Source organism: Salvelinus fontinalis, chromosome 21 (assembly GCF_029448725.1).
Source record: "Salvelinus fontinalis isolate EN_2023a chromosome 21, ASM2944872v1, whole genome shotgun sequence".
Lineage (NCBI taxonomy): Eukaryota > Metazoa > Chordata > Actinopteri > Salmoniformes > Salmonidae > Salvelinus > Salvelinus fontinalis.
Genome location: NC_074685.1, coordinates 39,114,507 through 39,130,499, shown reverse-complemented (window position 1 = coordinate 39,130,499; position 15,993 = coordinate 39,114,507). Strand labels below are relative to the sequence as shown.

The following is a 15,993-nucleotide window of genomic DNA, read 5'->3' as shown; positions in this document are numbered from 1 at the left end:
ATCTTGGCCAGGTCGCAATTGTAAATGAGAACGTGTTCTCAATTTGCCTACCTGGTTAAATAAAGGTTAAATAAATAAAAAAATAAAAAAAATTACACTTAGGTTTACATACACTTAGGTTGGAGTCATTAAAACTCATTTTTCAACCACTCCACACATTTCTTGTTAACAAACTATAGTTTTGGCAAGTCGGTTAGGACATCTACTTTGTGCATGACACAAGTAATTTTTCCAACAATTGTTTACAGACAGATTATTTCACATATAATTCACTGTATCACAATTCCAGTGGGTCAGAAGTTTACATACACTAAGTTGAATGTGCCTTTAAACAGATTGGGAAATTCGAGAAAATGATGTCATGGCTTTAGAAGCTTCTGATAGGCTAATTGACATAATTTGAGTCAATTGGAGGTGTACCTGTGGATGTATTTCAAGGCATACCTTCAAACTCAATGCCTTTTTGCTTGACATCATGGGAAAATCTAAAGAAATCAGCCAAGACCTCAGAAAAAAAATTGTAGACCTCCACAAGTCTGGTTCATCCTTGGGAGCAATTTCCAAACGCCTGAAGGTACCACATTCATCTGTACAAACAATAGTGCGCAAGTATAAACACCATAGGACCACGCAGCAGTCATACCGCTCGGGAAGGAGACGCGTTCTGTCTCCTAGAGATGAACGTACTTTAGTGCGAAAGCGCAAATCGATCCCAGAACAACAGCAAAGGACCTTGTGAAGATGCTGGAGGTAACGGGTACAAAAGTATCTATATCACAGTAAAACGAGTCCTATATAGACATAACCTGAAAGGCCGCTCAGCATGGAAGAAGCCACTGCTCCAAAACCGCCATAAAAAAGCCCGACTACGGTTTGCAACTGCACATGGGGACAAAGATCGTACTTTTTGGAGAAATGTCATCTGGTCTAATGAAACAAAAATAGAACTGTTTGGCCATAATGACCATCATTATGTTTGGAGGAAAAAGGGGGAGGCTTGCAAGCCAAAGAACACCATCCCAACCGTGAAGCACCAGGGTGGCAGCATCATGTTGTGGGGGTGCTTTGCTGCAGGAGGGACTGGTGCACTTCTCAAAACAAATGGCATCATGAAGAAGGAACATTATGTGGATATATTGAAGCAACATCTCAAGACAACAGTCAGGAAGTTAAAGCTTGGTCGCAAATGTGTCTTCCAAATGGACAATGACCCCAAGCATACTTCCAAAGTTGTGGCAAAATGGCCTAATACCCTGACTGCGTGCGCGAGCGTTGCAAAATAAATGTAGGAATATATGTTTTTCAATTATTGCGCGCGCCAACGAGAGTCTGCGTTGCCAAGGGCTAAAATGGAAGTCATTCCTATTTCTGACGCAGATCGCGCTGCAAGTCCTGCCTCTCCTATCTCCTCATTGGTTTATAGAAGCAAGTACCCACGTGCCATCTCCTCATTGGTTATACCCACGTTGGTGATTGAAAGGCGAACTGTTTTGCCGGTTGTCGTGGTAATACTATGAAAGTGTAGATGCCAATCACCATATAAGTTCAAAGATGAAAAAGCCTGGAAGGAGGAGAGATGACTAGAAACAATTCGGTAGACCGTTTTATGTGTGGATTAATTGTCGGAGTAGAGGACCTTGTGCATTTCAGGTAAAATAACAACTCAATGTTTATATCACAGGACAAATTAGCTAGTAACAGCAAGCTAGCTAAATAAGACAAATTAGCTAGCAAGTGCAAGCTAACTAGCTAAATTGCCATACATGTTTATTGCTTTTCGACCTGTCCCCAAATTAATGTAATTGGTTCAGAGTTTGTTTTGATATTTTAACCTGCATGTCGTGATCGCGTTTGGTGTAGGGGGATGAATTAAATGTATGCACGATAGCACACGATGGCGCACGTGCGCAGCCGGTTTGGGTTCCATGTAAGGACAACAAAGTCAAGTTATTGGAGTGGCCATCACAAAGCCCTGACCTCAATCCCATAAAAAATGTGTGAGCAGAACTGAAAAGGCGTGTGCGAGCAAGGAGCCCTACAAACCTGACTCAGTTACACAAGCTCTGTCAGGAGGAATGGGACAAAATTCACCCAATTTATTGCGGGAAGCTTGTGGAAGGCTACTTGAAACATTTGACCCAAGTTAAACAGTTTAAAGGCAATGCTACCAAATACTTATTGAGTGTATGTAAACTTCTGACCCACGGGGAATGTGATGAAAGAAATAAAAGCTGAAATAAATCTTTCTCTCTACTATTATTCTGACATTTCACATTCTTAAAATAAAGTGGTGATCCTATTTGACTTAAGACAGGGAATTTTTACTAGGATTAAATGTCAGGAATTGTGAAAAACTGAGTTTAAATGTATTTGGCTAAGGTGTATGTAAACTTCCGACTTCAACTGTATTAAAATACATTTTTATTATCAAAATAATGTGCTATAAGCACTGCACTTATTAATTAGTGAATAACATAATGAGTTCCTTATTTCTATTTTACCATTATGAGTTCTTAATTAACGTAAGTTAATTATTTATTCAGGCGCCCATAGGCTACAGACGGAATAGGAAGCTTATGATTGTGTAATTATGTATAAGTAGACTCAATAATTATTATAATTGAAAGGAGAAGATAAAGTGCTTTAACACAAACATGTAAAACATAGGTTACCGATTACAAGGTGCAGCCTGTGTCCAAAACATTGAAGTTTGGTCCAGTCATTCAAAGCGACACTCAATGTTTCAACTTCTCCCTTCATTTTGTTATGCAGTGTTGGAATGGCGACTTGGGAGAAATACGTGCGAGATGGAATCTTGTATCTCCTGTCCAGCTTGTCTATCATCTTCTTGAAGCCATCTTTGCTGACTGTGTTAATAGGAACATTTCTTAAGCTATATGATAGGTGATAGCCTCTGCGATTTCTATGTGTCTGCAATCAATGCCTGTTCAGGTGGCTGGTTGTGGCTGAGGGGCTTTGCTACTGTCAGATATTTTTTTCCCACCATGCAATCAGCGTAAAGTAGGGGATGGTTATTCTTCAAATGATTTAATACCTTTGTCATGTTGCCTCTCGTTGTCGCCACAACTCTGAGCCACTTTTTACACAACACTTCAATTTGGATGACATCGGTTTGCCTGTAGCCAAAATACTGCCGTTATCACAGAAGGTGCACCTTTCTTTGGCACCAAATCGACGTTGTTGCTCTGATAAACACACACAGGTAAAACCCTTTCTTTCCTCACCAGAGTCTAACTGCACGCTTTAAGCGGGGACGCTTGTGATTGGCCAGCATGCACAAGCCATGCAGAGAGTGAGAGAGAGTTCGCTTGCGATTGGTCAGCATCCTCTGTGCATGTACAGATGTAGGATCTATATTTGAGCCAGTTTGCTACAGCAGGAAATTTCACCCTGCAGCAAAAGGAAATGTGAATTATTATGCGGATTATAATTAATGGATATTTTTGTAGGGGTTGATACATTTTTCGTAAGGGAAAATCAAGTCTGAAATGTCAAAGTGGAAATCTCAACGACACTACAAAAGTTTAATTTCCTGCATTTAGGATCCTACATCTGTAGAGAGTGAATGAACAGAGTCTAGCGCATCTTATTGGAGGAGGTGCCGTAGCCTCGTTTTTTTGTTGTTGTATTAACGGAGTGTCAAAGAAAGGAGAAAATCGCAGCCTCTTGCGATACGGATGTTGCACGTCAATATCTCAATTTTGATCTGAATTTGATGAATTGTGCAGCCATAACTACACACATCCAACATCATCAGGGGAAATAATGTAAAAGAAATGTGCCCCAGAGTTGCTCCTGGGGGAAATCTTGCCCTTTATACCATGTTACCTGATTAGGAAAAACGTCTTCACTTGTTTTCCTATTGTGGTAGTCACATGGTTCGACTAGAAGGAAGCCATCTAACTAGGTTGAAATTGGGAGAACAATCAGAAGAGGAAAAGGCCACTGCAGATATGAGGTTATAGGAGCAGAAGTCAAGTGTTCGTTTCTCTGTCCTCTTCCTCTTTCAAATTGTGTGTGTGCCTGTCTCTCTGTCTGTGTGACCAGCCTTTGTTTTGAAATATACTGTCTCCAGATAGACAGATTGGATCAGTGTGCGTTTGAGTGCAAGTGAGTGTGTGTGTGTGTGTGTGTGTGTGTCTAACCCTGCACACTGCTGGCTGAGGTCTGACGCACCGTCCCTCTTGTTTGGCGTCACTGTCTTCGTCTCTCCATATAAGCCCATGGGATGCAACTCAAATGGCACCTTGTTCACTATGTAGTGCACTACTTATGACCATAGGTCTCCTGTCAAAAGTAATGCGCCACATAAGGAATAGGGTGCCATTTGGGACACTCCCAGACAGTATGTAATTGCCGCACTTCCTGGGAAGTGTTTGAAGAGATAATTATGGCACTTTGATAACGAGGAAAATAAGGGCTGTTGTTGCTCCGTGCATACATGCCATCTTTCGTTTAGATTTCCGCTCTGGAAACCCAATCGTTTAGTCTGTGTTACAAATGTGACTCTATTTCCTACGGTGTTCACTACTTTTGACCAGGGCCCAAAGGTCTGGTCAAAAGTAGTGCACTTTGTAGGGAATAGGGTGCCATTTGAGATGCCGCCTTACTGTCAACAACCACACACTTACCCTCTTACCCTCACACATCTCTCTGGGTTAGACGATGGAGTTTCACATTCTTTATATTGTACTCTTTAATTCACCATTTCCTAACGGTAGAGCACAGCAGACATGTTGGCCATCATATTGAACTCCCTCGCTACACCCTCTCAGGGAACTTTGAGTAGATGAAAATGTGACTAAGATGTTAGACGTGATAAGGGAGGGGCCACAGTGGCACAGTGATAGGATGGGTGCAGCTCGCCAAAGTCACCCAGGCAGATGCTGTTGTGGATAATGTACTGTAATGGATAATGCAATTTACTATAGGTCTATGGGTGAGGGGTAATGTAGCTTGCTCTGTTGGCTTAGACGGTTGGCTTTGAGTTGCGTGTGTTGCCGGGCAGAAGATCGCTAGTTTAATCCCCACTCGGGGCAGAACAGAATGCAGTCTGTTACATATGGGTAATGCGCGGTATGTTTATGGAAAACGTACTATAGGATTATGGGTTAGGGTTAATGTACTGTAGGTTTGTGGGTGAGGGGTAATGCACTGTATTGGTAATGTACTATATATTTATAGCATTCTGGGTGAGGGAGGCACAAGGACACAAAGCTCCAATTATAAGAATCAATACAGGCGCCTGAGGCGGTAGGCTCCTAGTTCAACAGTAACTACTAGCGGCAGTTAGTCGCTCTCCTCACTCGCCCTATTGCTCAGTCTCTGAACCCTTGGTGGCCAATTGTACCTGTTCTATACGAACCCTGTTTATGGTAGAGATGGGTGTTTCCTTGGGATGTAACGATTCACTAATACGCATTGGACCCTAGTTCAAATGTTTAAGATGGGGGCCGCGGGACCCCAAACCAATCCAGATCTAGCATGCATCAGTCAGAAAATCAATTCAAAAGGTTACGAATCGTCTGTTTGTTTGTTTTTTCTTCTCAAATAACTTTCTTTCTACCTTTTGAAAGTACCGCTCTTTCAAATGCGTTGATAGTCGTTGATCTGCAAGTCCATTTGCGTGCCGAACAACCCCAGGGAATATCAGTAGCCTAGTCAAACTGCACACTGTGCCCAGCTTCGCGCACCGCCCGAAGAGAGGTCTATTTCTGATCTTGTATAGCTGCAGGGCACCTTCAGCATTCAAATGCTTGTAAAATGGCTTGCACAATATTAGGCTTTATTAGTTACCAGAATAAAAGTAAGCTACTAGAGACACAACTCTGATCTGGCTATAGCCTACCTGCTGATCAAGGCTTGTGTAACGGCTGTCTAATGCCTCCTCCTCGGATGAGGAGGAGGAGTAAGGGTCGGACCAAAACGCAGCGTTGTATGCAGACATAATGGATATTTATTAAAGACAAGACGAACACGAAAAACACTTTGAAAATACAAAACGACGTAGACAGACCTGAACTTGAGAACTTACATATAGACACGAAGAACGCACGAACAGGAAAGACTAGCCAAACGAACGAACAAACGAAACAGTCCCGTGTGGTGCAACAGACACAGACACAGGAACAATCACCCACAAACAAACAGTGAGAACAGCCTACCTTAATATGGTTCTCAATCAGAGGAAACGTCAAACACCTGCCTCTAATTGAGAACCATATCAGGCAACACATTCAACCCAACATAGAAACACATAACATAGACTACCCACCCAGCTCACGTCCTGACCAACTAAACAAAGTAAAACAAAGGCAAATAAGGTCAGGAACGTGACAGATTGCATTCAATTATATTTTGATTGTTCATATTCACCATCTGCAATAGTTTGGATAGTTTTGCTATAAACAGTCAGTGTATTCAGAAAGTATTCAGACCACTTCACTTTTTCCACATTGTTACATTACAGTCCTATTCTAAAATGGATTTAATAAAAAATAAAAACTCAATCTATACTCCATAATGACAAAGCAAAAACTGTTTTTTAGACAGAAAACGGATACAAACGGATACCTTATTTACATAAGTGTTCAGACCCTTTGCTATGAGACTCGAAATTGAGCTCAGGTGCATCCTGCTTCCATTGATCATCCTTGATGTTTCTACAACTTCATTGGAGTCCACTTGTGGTAAATTCAATTGATTGGACATGATTTGGAAAGGCACACACCTGTCTATATAAGGTCCCACAGTTGACAGTGCATGTTAGAGCTAAAACCAGGAACTGTCCGTAGAGCTCCAAAACAGGATTGTGTCGAGGCACAGATCTGGGGAAGGGTACCAAAACATTTCGGCAGCATTGAAGGTCCCCAAGAACGCAGTTGCCTCCATAATTTTTAAATGGAAGAAGTTTGGAACCAGCAAGACTCTCCCTAGAGCTGGCTACCAGGACAAACTGAGCAATCGAGGGAGAAGGCCCTTGGTCAGGGAGGTGACCAAGAACCCGATGGTCACTCTGACAGAGCTCCAGCGTTCCTCTGTGGAGATGGGAGAGCCTTGTAGAAGGACAACCATCTCTGCAGCACTCCACCAATCATGCTTTTATGGTAGTGGCCAGATGGAAGCCACTCCTCAGTAAAAGGCACATGACAGCCCACTTGGTTTGCCAAAAGGCACCTAAAGGATTCTCAGACCATGAGAAACAAGATTCTCTGGTCTGATGAAACCAAGATTAAACACTTTGGCCCGAATGCCAAGTGTCACGTCTGGAGGAAACCTGGCACCATCCCTGCTGTGAAACATGGTGGTGGTAGCATCATGCTGTGGGGATGTTTTTCAGCGGCAGGGGCTGGGAGACTAGTCAGGATCAAGGGAAAGATGAACGGAGCAAAGTACAGAGAGATCCTTGATGAAAACCTGACCTCAGACTGGGGCAAAGGTTCACATTTCAACAGGATAATAACCCTAACAAAGCCAAGACAACGCAGGAGTGGTTTCAGTTCAAGTCTCTGAATTTCCATGAGTGGCCCAGCCAGAGCCCGGACTTGAACCCGATCAAACATCTCTGGAGAGACCTGAAAATAGCTGTGCAGCAACACTCCCCATCCAGCCTGACAGAGCTTGAGAGGATCTGCAGAGAACAATGGGAGAAACTCCCCAAATACAGGTGTGCCAAGTTTGAAAACTTGAGGCTGTAATCGCTGCCAAAGGTGCTTCAACAAGGGCCCCCCGAGTGGAGCAATGGTCTAAGGCACTGTACCGCAGTGCTAGCTATACCACTAGAGATCCTGGTTCGAGTCCAGGCTCTGTCACAGCCGGCCGCAACCAAGAGACCAGGAGACACAATTGGCCCAGCGTTGTCCAGATTAGGGGAGGGTTTGGTCGACAGAGATGTTGTTGTTCAATCAGGCTCTAGCGACTCCTGTGGCGGGCCGGGCGTACTGCACGCTGACACGGTTGCCAGGTGTACGGTGTTTCCTCAGACACATTGGTGGGCTGGCTTCCGGGTATTGTGTTAAAAAGCAGTGCAGCTGGGTTGTTTTTTGGAGGACGCATGGCTCTCGACCTTCGCCTCACACGAGTCTGTATGGGAGTTGCAGTGATGGGACGAGACTAACTACCAATTGGATACCACGAAATTGGGGAGAAAAAAGGTGCTTCAACAAAGTACTGTCTGAATAGTGTCTGAATACTCATTTTTTCTTCTTCTAAAAACCTGTTTAAGCTTGGTCATTATGGGGTATTGTGTGTAGATTGATGAGGGGAATAGAATACGGCTGTAACATAACTACATGTGGAAAAAGTCAAGGGGTCGAATACTTCCCGAGTTATCATTTCATAAACAAGGACAGCAAACCCTTTTGGCGAGCAGCACTGCTTTGCCAAAGCAAGAGGAGAAGAGAAGCTTACTCTGCTAAAACCTCCAAACGATCAAAACCATTTGATTTTGAGACGGGGGTGAAATCCAAAAGTTGTGCTATATGTTCATTGGTTATTTCATAGACAAATATTGATACATTAATAGTGCAAACACTTATAATCTGCAAAAATGACAAGTTAGTGGGTGCTTTTAGATCCAAAGTGGGGCATACATGCACTGTGGTGTGATAGATGCCCAGTCTCCCTTATGGCTCAGCTTGGGTTCTTACATACACCACACACTTCAGAGAAGTCAGCTCAGAGTTTTTTCTAATGTGAGATGTTGTTTTGATGCAGTTTTGATCAAATGTTTTTTATATCTATATGGATTCGGCAACTGTTTAATCAGAGAAGTGTTGATGCTGCTGGTACTAGTAGTTCTCCAGTGTTTAAGTAAATTCAGTACATAAAAAAATGGAAATGTGCTTCAAATGTAATATTATATCTTGTGCCTGTAGCCTGTCTTGGTGTGATATCCAATATCAACATGAATACTGATGACTTCTCTCTCGCTCTCTACAGGTTCCCACGATGCCCCTCGTCTGTCGTGCGCCTCTCCATTTCCCAGAAGCCCCATGGACTCCTCTCCAGTGTCTCCTGACCCGTTCCCTAGCAACAACCTTTCCAACCAGCTGCAGCCACCGCCTCTCCCCGAGAAGAAGATGGTGAACCGCACCGTCTCCGCCCCTGACAGCGCAGCCGGGAAACCCCTGTTCTGGGCCTTCCCCCGCCTCCCCTTCACCGGTGGTTCCGAGAGCAACGCATCTCGTCCAAACATACCATCCCTGTCCAGTCTCCCGTCCTCCCCTGTCGACCCCCGTCCCCTCTACTCCTCCGAATCCCTAGAGCGCTGTCATGGCCCTCCAGGTCGCCCCCTGCACTCCCGGACCCTGGACGAACCCCTGAAAGTACGTGGTCGACTCGGAGGACACAGCCGAGGCAGCATCACCTCCTCCTCCTCCCCCCAGCTCAGCGGCCCTCACCTCTCAGCCTCCGGGCCCACCCACGGCTCTAGCCTGCAGCTGCAGACCCTGCTCAGTAACATAGACAGTAGAGAGGGCATCTACTCTAAGCTGGGAGGCCTGTACGCTGAGTCGTTGCGGCGCCTGGCTCTGAAATGTGAGGACCACTTCACCCGCAATCAGAAGAACACGCTGCGCTTCGATGAGAGCAACTGGTCCCTGTTCAAACTGACCTGTAACAAAGCCAGCTGTAATGCAGGCGATGCTGTGTACTACTCTGCTGCCTGCGCCTCCGACCCATCCAACTCCTACGCTGTCAAGGTGACAACATTAGATACCTTTCATCTCTATAGCTCTCTGTGGTCTTAAAATGTTCAAAGTTTTACACTACACACACAGTCAAGGTAACTGAATATAAACTTTCTTAGTTAACCTACATTTAGGCCCCTTTTATGTCAGAAGAACGCTTTCCCTAGGGAGATATGTCTATCCGTGTTCTTGAGTTTCAAAGTGGGGTTGTTTTTGGGGGCCAAGGCTCTCATGTAGTGCTTGATAATCAAAATGTTTTGATATCAAGGACTCTGGTGTTTAATGTTTACAATAAGTCTGAAAGATAAAACAACAAGGCTGAGAATATATTTGGGGGGGGGGGGGGGGGGGATTTATAAACAAGCGTGTGGCGAGGATGTGCATGTGGCGGTGAGAGACATAATTAGCGTGAGAAGAGGTTCTTTGTAATCTGTAGTTTAAATCCAAACTCCTCTCTGATTGGATTGTGTGCGTTCAGACTCCCCTGTGATTGGACTGTGTTAGTTCTACTCCTCAACCAAGGTCATCTTCCTACCTTGTTAAAGACTAGCTCATTAAACAATGAAACCTGTCCAATGAAGTAAGTCGACCCCTCAACACGCTTTTTGACTGTTTAGAGAACCAGAGGGAGCCACAGCCCCTTCACTTTGTGTATGTGCCAAATGGCATGTTATTCCCTACATAGTGCACTACTTTTGACCATATAGGGTGCCATTTGGGACAGATTTTGTTTGTTCTCTGAGAGAAGAGAAGGTCCCACCCTTCTAGTGTTCCTCCAGGGAATGTACTGTAGCCTGCCGTGGAGGGAGGAGGGTGTGCTGCTCTGCATTCATTCTGACTGACCTTTGTCCCAAAGTCATTAGCAACGTGTAAATCGAGAGCAGGGCCGTGTGTGTGTTAAGGGAGGTTTGCTGCCCGAGGCTCTGCATAGTCTTTCCTAATGTCTCTGGGTCCATTAATCTTTACATGCCAGCCAGGATTTACAGTTATACACACGCCTGTTGTCAAGGCCTGTACACACACACACACACACATCAAAGATCCCCTCTCTCTCTCACACACACACAGTGCATGAAATAATCCAGCCTTCATAGTAATCATCAGACTGTCCCAAATTACACCCCATTCCTTATATAGTGCACTACATTTCCCTATGGGCCCTGGTCAAAGGTATTGCACTATATATGGAATTGGGTGCAATTTGGGAAGTACCCTATGTCATATCAGAGCTCACCCTATTCCCAATATAGTGCACTACTTTTGCCTAGGGTCTATAGGACTCTGGTCAAAAGTAGTGCACTATGTAGGGAATAAGGTGCCATTTTGGGATGCGACGCACAGTGTTTGGCTTTGCACGTATTGTACACGATGAGACTCATTCATCTGAGCTGCCATAAGTGTACCAGTGTTTGTCTGCTTGAAAGCAAGATCGGAATGAATGCGGGATTTAAAGCTTGGCGACGGCGAGTGAGAATACTAAATCTCACTAAGTGCAAGTGGAGAACGTGTTAATGTCTCTACTTGAAGCTGCAAACAAGTAGTACAATAAGGGGGGGAATCTCTTGCAAAGTCTCTTGTGACAGACAAGTAGTGTGCAAGCACACAGGCAAGATTTGATTCTGGATGCAGAGATAGTATACAAGTCATAAAACTGTTTCAATATAACTGAAGTATTTCCACATTCTGTCCACATCAGGGCTTTGACTCTTGTGTATCAATGTAATTCAAGTATTTTCCTCACTATGCATATTGTGGTCTAAGCAGTCTCTTCCTCCTCCACTCTGTCCTCTGAAAGTGCCAGGCAGACATTTTCCTAATTCTCTCCACATTATGGCGTTGACTCTCCCCTCCTCCATTCTCGACCAACTATACCCAGTATGTTTCTCTCTCTCGCTCCAGATCTGTAAGAGCCAGACCTCTGAAGCCAAGCAGGGTCACCTCTACGGCTTGTCTGTCCAGCAAACCCTCCCACCCCACTTCAACCTCCAGCAGGACTGTGGTCACTTCATCGCCTGCGTCCCCCAGAGCATGCTCCCCCCTGACGAGGCTTCACTGCCCCTCGGGCCCAACCCCACGCAGGGGGACAAGGAACGCGTGGTGGTTATCACCCAGGAGGTGCCACAGCAGAGTACGGCAGACTTCGTGAAGGAGTGGGCGTCCTTCCACCAGGCTCAGCCAGAGGTCAGTTGTCTGTCTGCGTATCTTGTACAGTACTAGGCTGCCTCTCAAATGGCACCATAGGCCCCTGGTCAAAAGTAATGCACTATATAGGGAATATGGTGCCATTTGGGACACTCATAGCTTTCTTCATTTTTGCTTTAAGCTTTCAGACTTTTTTATCTTGTTTTGATGTACAGAACTTTGTGAGTTCTGATGAATAGCGCTCTACAAATGAAATGTATTGTTTTTCATGTAGGTGTACGAACGGCGGGTCTGCTTCCTCCTGCTGCAGCTGTGCAACGGTCTGGAGCACCTAAAGGAGCACGGGGTCACACACCGCGACCTCTGTCTGGAGAACCTTCTCCTGATCCCTCACCGTCGTCCCCTGCAGGCCAACCCTAATGCCCCCTACGACCAGAAGCACCTCCCCCGCCTGGTCATCGCCAGCTTCGCCAAGGCCAAGCAGCGAAACACTGAGGACTCCGCTGCCAATGATCCCCGCATTAAACGCGACCACGCCCGCCTGGCCCCGGAGATCGTGTCGGCCGCCCAGTACCGGAAATTCGACGAGTTCCAAACGGGAATCCTGATCTACGAGCTGCTCCACCAGCCCAACCCATTCGAGGTGAGCCCGAAACTGAAAGAACAGGACTACAACTGTGAGGACCTGCCCCCCATTCCTCCAGTCTCCCTCTACTCCGCTGGGCTCCAGAGACTAACCCGGCTGCTCCTCCAGCCAGACCCAATCAAACGCATCCACATCCAGGAGGCCAAGCGGGTGCTGCAGAGCCTACTGTGGGGCCCCCGGAGGGACCTGATGGAGCAGCAGCAGTGGGGGGTCCGAGACAGGCTGGGCCCCGGAGAAGGACCCTGCCACGAGGGCCTCCTCAACTGGCTGGACGTGAAGAGAGCCCTGCTGATGATGAAGTTTGCTGAGAGGTCTCTGGAGCCGGAGAGGAACGCAGAGTTGGAGGACTGGCTGTGTTGCCAGTACTTCAGTGCCGCTCACCCTCTGTCCCTGTGTCATACTGCTGAGCTGCTCTACTCACTCAAATGACTGAAACACTGACTGGACAAACTTTCTGAATCCCAAATCAACCCCTAGCTCCCTCGGCACTCCTTGAGATCTGAAAAGATTGGATCGTTTTGGGATTGGGGCGAGTTTGTGGACAACGTGTAGAGACAATAAACCAACGCCCTGGGTTTCCCTGTATCTGTCACGGAGGATATACGAAAATACAATGTGAACCTGCTGCCCGCCTGCCTCCTTTTACAACGACATGCATGAAAGCAAGGCGTCACCGACTGTCCATTCAGCTTCTACTGTATATGTGTTCTAGTTTACAGACTGCTGTTTTGTTTACTGTATGGGACTAAGGCAGACCACTGGAGATTGTCCAAAAGCAAAGCCAGGCCAGGGATGGACAGAACAGCCGAACATGGAATGGTCTCTCTGGCCAGACTGAGCACTCTGCACTCTCCACCCCAAAACACAGCCCCTGTGAGAAGAGACGTGCACAGAATGGAGCATTCTAATCAGACAAAGATGTACACTTTACTATAATGCAAAGTACTAATGAACAACAGGCGAGCCAAGACATTCTAACTGTTACGGTCTTGTCCTTAATTAATAGGACTTCTCGATGCCCTTTGACCTTTGGAATAGTAAGAGCTCCCGGCTGGTATTTCATCCCTGTCCACTCCAGCAAGTCTTGACATAAATGTTTTATTGTGCCTGTGCAGCTATGTAACTTTTGTTTGCTGATTACAAAATGTAAATAGAGGGTCACACACAAGTATTTACATTTGCCGATATTAAAATGGCACATGTGGTAAACGTGTTGACACGGAGTCAACGGGTTCCAGAATGATGCTTACTATTCAGTGTAAAAGGTATGATGTTGCATCTCACCTCGTCAATCCATATGGGGAGTAAGGGTAATGGTCGTTAGAGAGGCAGCCATTTGAAAGGCAAAGCTGTTTTGACTGAATGGAACTAGTCTGACCTGAACCAATTAGAAATGTGTACTGCCTAATGCCACTTAATACGGTGTGTATTGCATTAGTTAAGCTGGCCAGAACCACCACTGCTATGGCCCCACTTACCCCAATACTTATCTTAATATCATCTACAATTGTTGTTTTCGATATTCTAAAATTGTTACAGTGCCTTTAGTTCTCCGTGTGTTATGGTGACTGAGAACTTAAATTGTAAATCGTAACCCCTATCCTCCCTCTTCGATATGTGAAACTGGAATTTCACAGACTGGTCTGGAGACAGATATAACTTTGTACATACAGAGATTGTAGATCAACTGGTGTGCCCCACTCAAGCAGGTCTTAATAATTGCAATGGATAAGATCCATAGTGAAAGTATTTATGAAATCCAATTGTTTAACCTGTATTAGTCACTGGAATGCCTTTTAGTTTTTTGGTTGCGTCCAACATAACACTATATTACCTACATAGTGCACTACTTTTGACTAGGGCCAATATAGGGTTTTGGTCCAAAGTAGTGCACTGTTTAGGGAATAGGGTGCCATTTTAGGACGCTACCTGTGATTATTTTTCCCTTTTTATTACTTTGTTTGTTTTAGAGCTTGATGTTTTAATGCTTCTGCTGTCGTGCTTGCTGTGTCTCCTCTCCTTTGCCAGTGCATTGCAGCAGACTGCTTCCATACACATTTTAACTTCTTCGCTTCTTCTCCAATGAGAAATATGGCCTGAGGCTGCAAAGGAAACAGTCCAAACACTGTTCTATTCCACTGCGGTTATCAGTATGTGACGAGAACATTTACACTTCTCTGATGACTAACAAGTTATTAACAGAATGTGTGAGCCTCACCTGCATCTATTAATAAATTGGAAATGTTTTCACACATTCACACCATACTCCGTCTCAGTCTTTCTGGTTTGAATCAAATGGGCGGAACCTGTGAATGGATATAAGTGTGCTGCTGATTATGGCCTGGTACGTTGTAAGACCTTAGCTGCTAATGAAATGGAAGAAAGGCTTGAATGTCTGAGTCAGGGAGATGTAAGGAAAATGTACAAAATGGTACAAATGTGGTACCAAGCAGTCAGTGGAGGCTCCTCAGAGGAGGAAGGGGAGGACCATCCTCCTCAGTGAATTTCATAAAAATGTAAATTGTAAAATGTTTAGAAAGTTATCCTTTTAAAATAAAACTATACTAAATATAAACACGCCACCAAATGACTGATTAAAACACGCTATTCTACAAAAAAGGTCTAGACAGCTAGCTTCTGTCCTCCTCTGGGTACATTGACTTCAATAAAAAACCTAAGAGGCTCATGGTTCTCACCCCCTTCCATAGACTTATACAGTAATTATAACTTCCGGAGGACTTTTTGCAGCATGAACTGACATGTCCACCTAATCAAAGGATCAGATAATGAATCTAGTACTGAAAGCATAAGCTACAGCTAGCTAGCACTGCAGTGTATAAAATGGTGAGTAGTTGACTCAGAGAGAGAAAGACAATAGTTGAACAGTTTTGAACAATTTCATTTTTTCCAAAATGAAGGAGAAGCAAGAGAGATTTCCATTTTTTTCCCTTTAGTATCACTTACTTAGCAAGCAAATGCAGCTAGCTAGTTTAGCCTACTGGAACACCCTGCTCAGAAAGAGGGATGCTATGTTAGCTAGCTGGCTATGACTTTCCAAAACAACGCTGGAACTCTTCCAATTAATTAATGGTAAGCTTTTGGTATTACTCATTTAATGCCACCGGGGCCTGCCGGTGTAACTGCTTACTGACTGCACACTAATGTTACTGCATGATTGTAGCGGGTTTACGAACGCGTTTGTTCTATTAGCTATACTGACTATGACATTACTTTAGCTAATATGGTGACAACGATGTAGGCAGTGTGTAGCGTTTATGATATGGTTTGGTTTGGAAAGGTTTTTTCGCCTGGTCACATACAGCTGATGTGTTGTGCATTGAAGTCCACAAGCGAAGGGAAGAAGTGAGAGGATGAGAGTGCATGGATGTGAGAAGGAATACAATGTGGCTGCTATGAAAGTGAACTGTGTTTACGCGTGATCAGGGGTGTATTCATTCTGCCAATTCTGTTGAAAAGGTTTATTGAACGTAAGCA

General features: G+C 44.8%; 1 protein-coding gene across 1 annotated transcript in view; it reads left to right on the top strand.

Annotated features, from left to right (window-relative positions):
• Positions 1 to 14,756, top strand: part of LOC129818869 (inactive tyrosine-protein kinase PRAG1-like) — a 36,375-nt gene extending 21,619 nt beyond the window's left edge. Inside the window, exons 5-7 of the mRNA XM_055875154.1 lie at positions 8,962 to 9,722; positions 11,610 to 11,891; positions 12,127 to 14,756. Coding sequence (XP_055731129.1) covers positions 8,962 to 9,722; positions 11,610 to 11,891; positions 12,127 to 12,927 — 1,844 coding nt within the window. The 3' untranslated portion in view covers positions 12,928 to 14,756. The remainder of the gene's footprint in view (positions 1 to 8,961; positions 9,723 to 11,609; positions 11,892 to 12,126) is intronic.
• The last annotated feature ends 1,237 nt before the right edge of the window (positions 14,757 to 15,993 follow it).